We start from the raw sequence: 8249 nt of genomic DNA, 5'->3' as shown, positions 1-8249 counted from the left end.
CCCTCTTGTTCTGTCTTGTGTTAATGCCACATCACCCCTCCCACCTCACTCAAATGTAGATATAAAATCGGAGATACGTAAGTTCTAATCAGTTGTGTATTTGTGAACTAAAGTCTTTGAAAATGTAATAAGTTTTACGAAACGCGCCCGTGTCGCGTCAGACTAGAAATAAAAATGAATTTTGGAGAATTGATTTTTGATTTACCTCCAACAGTGAAGCGTAATGTACGAAAGATTGAGAAAATTCGTGTTAGAATTATTAATCTTACTTTTTCGGTCATATTTAATAATATATATATATATATATATATATATATATATATATATATATATATATATATATATATGGGCACATGTATAAGCAAGTAGATGGGGTCGCCATGGGTTCTCCCCTAGGTGTCCTGTTTGCAAACTTCTACATGGGTACCATCGAGCAAAAAGTCTTAGTCGACATGAACTTGAAACCGGCCATATACTGCAGGTATGTTGACGACATTTTTACACAGGTACCTGATGTCAGACATCTGCAGGAGCTGAAGGAGGCATATATATATATATATATATATATATATATATATATATATATATATATATATATATATATATATATATATGTCGTACCTAATAGCCAGAACGCACTTCTCAGCCTACTATTCAAGACCCGATTTGCCTAATAAGCCAAGTTTTCATGAATTAATGTTTTTTCGTCTACCTAACCTACCTAACCTAACCTAACCTAGCTTTTTTTGGCTACCTAACCTAACCTTACCTATAAATATAGGTTAGGTTAGGTTAGGTAGGGTTGGTTAGGTTCGGTCATATATCTACGTTAATTTTAACTCCAATAAAAAAAAATTGACCTCATACATAGAGAAAAGGGTTGCTTTATCATTTCATAAGAAAAAAATTATAGTAAATATATTAATTCAGGAAAACTTGGCTTATTAGGCAAATCGGGCCTTGAATAGTAGGCTGAGAAGTGAGTTCTGGCTACTAGGTACGACATATATATATATATATATATATATATATATATATATATATATATATATATATATATATATATATATATATATATATATCGTACCTAGTAGCCAGAACGCACTTCTCAGCCTACTATGCAAGGCCCGATTTGCCTAATAAGCCAAGTTTTCATGAATTAATGTTTTTTCGACTACCTAACCTACCTAACCTAACCTAACCTAACTTTTTCGGCTACCTAACCTAACCTAAAAATATAGGTTAGGTTAGGTTAGGTAGGGTTGGTTAGGTTCGGTCATATATCTACATTAATTTTAGCTCCAATAAATAAAAATTGACCTCATACATAATAAAATGGGTAGCTTTATCATTTCAACAGAAAAAAAATAGAGAAAATATATTAATTCAGGAAAACTTGGCTTACTAGGCAAATCGGGCCTTGCATAGTAGGCCGAGAAGTGCATTCTGGCTACTAGGTACGACATATGTATATATATATATATATATATATATATATATATATATATATATATATATATATATATATATATATATATATATATATATATATATATATATACATATATTATTAAATATGACCGAAAAAGTAAGATTAATAATTCTAACACGAATTTTCTCTATCTTTCTTATGTTTCTTTTCACTGTTGATGGTAATTCAAAGATCAATTCTCCAAAATTCATTTTTATTTCTAGTCTGATGCGACACTTGAGCGCGTTTCGTAAAACTTATTACATTTTCAAAGACTTTAGTTTACACACACACAACTGAAACTGAATAGAGCTTTACACATCTTCGAGGTTTATATCTACATTTGGGTGAGGTGGATGAGGTGAAAAACGAACTTTCAACAATGGGTATTCAATGGGTATTAAATTCCAACACAAGACAGAACACGAAACAATGGGTATTGAATGGGTATTAAATTTAAACACAAGACAGAACACGAAACAATGGGTATTGAATACCCATTGTTTCGATTTCGAATACCGATTTGCCAATGAAATATAAAAAAATAAATAATACTCACGAAATTAACGGTATGGTAAACAACAAATCTCAATTCCAACGCAATGTCACAAAATATTTTATTATAAATGAAAACAGTTCGAAACCTATGAAAATTCAATTTATCAATGATATCGGAAACATTGAAATGGAATCGAAACATATTTAGTATAGCGTGAGTTGCTTTTACGTGCAACAGATGGCGCTACTTCTTAAAAAAAAATGTTTTTACCTGTCATAGGTGTGGCATCTATACTTATACTTACGAAAGGAACAGTATGGTAAACAACACAGCTCAATGCCAACACAATGTCACACAATATTCTTCAATAAAAATTAAAATAAATCGAAATCTATGAAAATTAAATTTATTAATGCAATCAGAAACATTGAAATGGAATTGGTAACATATTTAGTTTGCTTGTGTGTTGCTATAATGTGCAACAAATGGCGCTGTTATTGAAAAAAACATGTTTTTACCCTGTAGGTGTGGCATCTATATAGTAGATACATAAAAACACGTGCATATTCGAATGGAATGTTCTGTCACAATTTCAAAACAATCAGTGAATAAATTTGGGAGATTACAGCATGTGTTGCTCTTACGTCCAACAGATGACACTGTTTATCAAAAAAAGCATGTTTTTTCTTGTCACAGGTAAGGCATGTATATAGTAGTTGTATAAAAACATGCGCCTATTCAAATGCAACATCGTGTCAAAATTTCAAACCAATCGGTAAAGAGGTTTCGAAGATTTCTCTCACATGAAAAACACAGTTTAAAAAAAAAAACATGTTTTTTTCCGTATTATTTCCGTATACATACATATCAATATTGTATGTATATAAAAGCCCTCTCGGATGTGAATGGAACATTGTGTAAACATTTCAAAAGCAATCGGTGAAGAACTTTAGGAGATTAGCAATTTTGAACTAACGAACATTTACATTTTTATTTATATAGATTGTGTGTTACTCTTACGTGCAACAGATGGCGCTGTTTCCTAAAGAAAAGAATGTATTTACCTGTCACAGGTGTGACATCCGTACTTATACATACAATATGAACGGTATTTTAAACAGCACAGCTCAATTCCAACGCAATATCACAAAAAATAATGAAATCAAATTGAAAAAAATATTGAAATCTATGAAAATTCGATTCATCAATGCAATCGGAAACATTAAAATGGAATCATAACATATTTAGAAAAGTGTGTGTTGCTATTATGTGCAACAGATGGCGCTGTTTTTGAAAAGAAGCATGTTTTTATTTGTCACAGGTGTGGCATCTATATAGTAGGTATATAAAAACATGCGCATATTCGAATGAAATGTTGTGTCAAAATTTCAAAGCAATTGGTGAAGAACTTTAGGAGATTACAGCGTGTGTTGCTCTTACATCCAACAGATGTTGTTTAAAAAAAAAAAACATGTTTTTTCCAATCACAGGTTAAGCATGTATTTAGTAGGTATATCAAAACATGCGCCTATTTGAATGCAACGTTGTGTTAAAATTTCAAAGCAATCGGTAAAGAGGTTTCGAAGATTTCTCTCACATGAAAAACACAGTTTAAAAAAAAAAGCATGTTTTTTTCCGTCACAGACGTGACATCAATATAATATATAAAAATCTGCTCGGATGTGAATGGAACATTGTGTGAAAATTTCAAAGCAATCGGTGAAGAACTTTCGGAGATTAGCGATTTTGAACAAACGAACATTTCCATTTCTATTTATATAGATTGGCCAGGGCTTTTTATACTGTTGTGTGATGTGTGGCTAGGGCCGTGGATTATTATTGACGTAATTTACTCAGAGAAAGTGGTTGTCAAGATGCCGTGGGTGGCAAAGTTGTACCTTGTTGTGTGAACTGTGTCCTTGGTGTAATGTGTGGTGTACTGGAAAGGATTCCATGAGAATTTAAAGTCATTAACGTCACTGGGGGACATCATTGCGTAAAGGGGGTGTTGTTGAACAACGTTGTGAGTAACGTAATCTGTGGGTACAGTTACCTGTCCATGTGACAGTTGAGCACTCTTTGCTAATTTGAGTAATTAGTAGCAGTCATAGTGAGTTCACACAGTGGTGAGGAATTGTCGGAAGGGCGACTAAAGTAGTGTAAATGAATTAATGAGCCGTCGGTAATTAAGTTATTGAATACCATAAGGGGGTTGACTATTTGTCATGGGCGAAGGCAATTGAGCTGTCAGAAGCTGTCATAATTCGTTGGACTTATCATATCTGTCTGTAGGTAGGGGATTAAGTACTAGAGGAGCTGATTCAAGGGGATTAGCACCCACCACTTGGTGACTTCACATGTTGTTGTTTATGCAGGGTGTGAGTAGCCTTGTGAAGTAGAGTAATAGAACCCTCGTTAATGTAATTTTTTCATAAGACCGGAAAGACACCCGTCAAGTGGGTGACATGAGTGTCTATCATAACTCGTCTGGATTAATAGGCTGTCGGTGTGACAGTAATTAATTGGGAATTACTCACAGAATGCTTGACGTTTCAAGTGACGTAATTAAGGGCCTTCGAGTTATTGTTGTCATTTGAGTGTCGTTGAGAAACGATGGTGTTAACGTAATTGAATTGTTGTTATCTGTCTGTGGACAGTCTTTTAACGTAATTGTTATTGAATCCAATTATGTTGACCAGACCACACACTAGAAGGTGAAGGGACGACGACGTTTCGGTCCGTCCTGGACCATTCTCAAGTCTATTGTGACTTCATAATGTCAAGTCGAAGTCATTCTCACAATCGGTTTGAGAATGGTCCAGGACGGACCGAAACGTCGTCGTCTCTTCACCTTCTAGTGTGTGGTCTGGTCAACATACTTCAGCCACGTTATTGTGACTCATCGCCTGCATTGAATCCAATTAGTTAACTTTTTATTATTGTTGTTTGTGTCTTGAGAGACAAGTGTTAAGGTAAGATTCTGATAGGAGGTTAACAGTGTTGGATTACCCACCTAGTTACTTTGGTACCTCGCTGGGAGGGCTGCGAGTGTCAATCAAGATTGTGATTGTTGTGCATTGCTCACCGGGAGGGCCGTGAGATATATTGATTGCAATTGCAAGCTTGTGTCACCAGTGTTCAGTTAGTATCATTATTCAGTTAGCAACGACGGAAAGAAGTCCGTGGATCCACCAGGCTGTTAAATTAGCTGTTGCTAACGTGCCACTGGAAGACAGTAAAGTAACGTAAACTCGTTGTTGTAGTAGTTCTAGATTTTGTTGAATAAATTGTTGTTGTTCATAGAAATGGTCGTTTGATCTATCCCGCCAATAATATTGTCCAGTTATCATGTTCTGCAACGCCTTAACGCAACGGTAGATAGTTTAGGTTTATTTAGAGTACTGTGTGTACTCTGTGATTTACTGTGGGTGGTTAATGAAAGTTTAGGTGTTGATTTACCATCTGTGTTTGCTCTCTGTCATTCTATAACAGAGCGTAAACCTTGTGTAATCTCCTAAACTGTCAGGAGATTTGTTCTGCAAGGTACACAACTTATCCAGTGTTTCACTGGGTAATTTGCATCTTACAATAACTTTAGTTAACTAGTCCACACCATTTAAATCAACCTTAAGGCTGAGTGCTTTGAGTTATGAATTAAGCTCCAATCTAAGGGCTTGGAGTGAGTCAGAGTTTCCATCTGTGGATGGTAAGTTTAAAAATTTTTGGACTAAAAGTGTGACAGCTCGCTCTGTGTTAGCATAATTATCCACAAGGAGCTGAACTGAGAGATCATTGGCATCATTAGATAATGTCACATATTATGTCATGATAATGTTAGTCCCGTGTCTGCTGTTAGACCCGTGTCTGCTGTTAGTCCCGTGTCTGCTGTTAGACCCGTGTCTGCTGTTAGTCCCGTGTCTGCTGTTAGTCCCATGTCTGCTGTTAGTCCCATGTCTGCTGTTATTCCCGTGTCTGCTGTTTGTCCCGTGTCTGCTGTTAGTCCCATGTCTGCTGTTAGTCCCGTGTCTGCTGTTAGACCCGTGTCTGCTGTTTGTCCCGAGTCTGCTGTTAGTCCCGTGTCTGCTGTTAGACCCGTGTCTGCTGTTAGACCCGTGTCTGCTGTTTGTCCCGTGTCTGCTGTTACTCCCATGTCTGCTGTTAGTCCCATGTCTGCTGTTAGTCCCGTGTCTGCTGTTTGTCCCGTGTCTGCTGTTAGTCCCATGTCTGCTGTTAGTCCCATGTCTGCTGTTAGTCCTGTGTCTGCTGTTAGTCCCGTGTCTGCTGTTAGTCCCGTGTCTGCTGTTTATCCCGTGTCTGCTGTTAGTCCCATGTCTGCTGTTAGTCCCATGTCTGCTGTTAGTCCCGTGTCTGCTGTTAGACCCGTGTCTGCTGTTAATCCCGTGTCTGCTGTTAGACCCGTGTCTGCTGTTAATCCCGTGTTTGCTGTTAGACCCGTGTCTGCTGTTAGTCCCATGTCTGCTGTTAGTCCCGTGTCTGCTGTTTGTCCCGTGTCTGCTGTTAGTCCCATGTCTGCTGTTAGTCCCATGTCTGCTGTTAGTCCTGTGTCTGCTGTTAGTCCCGTGTCTGCTGTTAGTCCCGTGTCTGCTGTTTGTCCCGTGTCTGCTGTTAAACCCGTGTTTGTGGTTTGTCCCGTGTCTGCTGTTAGACCCGTGTTTGTGGTTTGTCCCGTGTCTGCTATTTGACCATTGTCTGCTATTTGACTATTGTCTGCTGTTAGTCCCGTGTCTGCTGTTTGTCCCGTGTCTGCTGTTAGTCCCGTGTCTGCTGTTTGTCCCGTGTCTGCTGTTAGTCCCGTGTCTGCTGTTAGACCCGTGTTTGTGGTTTGTCCCGTGTCTGCTATTTGACCATTGTCTGCTGTTTGTCCCGTGTCTGCTATTTGACTATTGTCTGCTGTTAGTCCCGTGTCTGCTGTTTGTCCAGTGTCTGCTGTTAGTCCCGTGTCTGCTGTTAGTCCCGTGTCTGCTGTTAGTCCCAAGTCTGCTATTAGTCCCATGTCTGCTGTTAATCCCGTGTCTGCTGTTAATCCCGTGTCTGCTGTTAGACCCGTGTCTGCTGTTACTCCCGTGTCTGCTGTTAGTCCCATGTGTGCTGTTAGTCCCGTGTCTGCTGTTTGTCCCGTGTCTGCTGTTAGTCCCATGTCTGCTGTTAGTCCCATGTCTGCTGTTAGTCCCATGTCTGCTGTTAGTCCTGTGTCTGCTGTTAGTCCCGTGTCTGCTGTTAGTCCCGTGTCTGCTGTTTGTCCCGTGTCTGCTGTTAGTCCCGTGTCTGCTGTTTGTCCCGTGTCTGCTGTTTGTCCCGTGTCTGCTGTTTGTCCCGTGTCTGCTGTTAGTCCCGTGTTTGCTGTTAGACCCGTGTTTGTGGTTTGTCCCGTGTCTGCTATTTGACCATTGTCTGCTGTTTGTCCCGTGTCTGCTATTTGACTATTGTCTGCTGTTAGTCCCGTGTCTGCTGTTTGTCCCGTGTCTGCTGTTAGACCCGTGTCTGCTGTTAATCCCGTGTCTGCTGTTAGACCCGTGTCTGCTGTTAATCCCGTGTCTGCTGTTAGACCTGTGTCTGCTGTTAGTCCCGTGTCTGCTGTTTGTCCCGTGTCTGCTGTTAGTCCCATGTCTGCTGTTAGTCCCATATCTGCTGTTAGTCCTGTGTCTGCTGTTAGTCCCGTGTCTGCTGTTAGTCCCGTGTCTGCTGTTTGTCCCGTGTCTGCTGTTAGTCCCGTGTCTGCTGTTAGACCCGTGTTTATGGTTTGTCCCGTGTCTGCTATTTGACCATTGTCTGCTGTTTGTCCCGTGTCTGCTATTTGACTATTGTCTGCTGTTTGTCCCGTGTCTGCTATTTGACTATTGTCTGCTGTTTGTCCCGTGTCTGCTATTTGACTATTGTCTGCTGTTTGTCCCGTGTCTGCTATTTGACTATTGTCTGCTGTTTGTCCCGTGTCTGCTATTTGACTATTGTCTGCTGTTAGTCCCGTGTCCTCTGTGTGGTTGTGTCCACTGTAGACTTCGCCTGTTGTGAACAAACACGTGAAAATTCGAGCGGTGAGGCGGGTCTCAGATATCATCGTTCAATTATCAAGTGTTTGTCTTCCGTCACGAGCTGATGCCCCTTCACTCAGAGGCGGGAGGCGGGGTTGGAGGGGCAGTGAAGGGAACCTGGCAGGTTTGCCTGACAGTGACTACGGGGGCCATGAACCCTTCACTCAGAGGCGGGAGGCGGGAGGGGCAGTGTAGGGAACCGGGCAGACTAATAGATTGAGAGGAAACG

The 8249-nt window shown here is 39.8% G+C and overlaps 2 protein-coding genes across 2 annotated transcripts; both read right to left on the bottom strand.

Annotated features, from left to right (window-relative positions):
* Positions 1–5793: 5793 nt before the first annotated feature.
* Positions 5794–6210, bottom strand: LOC138367825 (processed variable antigen-like). The gene has a single exon (XM_069329803.1). It carries the CDS (start codon positions 6208–6210, stop codon positions 5794–5796), a length of 417 nt encoding a protein of 138 aa, XP_069185904.1.
* A 63-nt stretch (positions 6211–6273) lies between these two features.
* On the bottom strand, positions 6274–8046 carry LOC138367824 (collagen alpha-1(XXIV) chain-like). The gene has a single exon (XM_069329802.1). The coding sequence runs from the start codon at positions 8044–8046 to the stop codon at positions 6274–6276; it is 1773 nt and encodes a 590-aa protein (XP_069185903.1).
* Positions 8047–8249: the final 203 nt, after the last annotated feature.

The sequence above is a fragment of the Procambarus clarkii genome, chromosome 23 (genome assembly GCF_040958095.1).
Source record: "Procambarus clarkii isolate CNS0578487 chromosome 23, FALCON_Pclarkii_2.0, whole genome shotgun sequence".
In the NCBI taxonomy this organism is placed as follows: domain Eukaryota; kingdom Metazoa; phylum Arthropoda; class Malacostraca; order Decapoda; family Cambaridae; genus Procambarus; species Procambarus clarkii.
This window is presented reverse-complemented; position numbering and strand designations above follow the sequence as displayed.

Bases quoted from the DNA above. Each gene is read 5' to 3' on its own strand.
- LOC138367825 (XM_069329803.1), bottom strand. From the start codon at position 6,210: ATGGGACTAACAGCAGACATGGGACTAACAGCAGACACGGGACAAACA.
- LOC138367824 (XM_069329802.1), bottom strand. From the start codon at position 8,046: ATGATATCTGAGACCCGCCTCACCGCTCGAATTTTCACGTGTTTGTTC.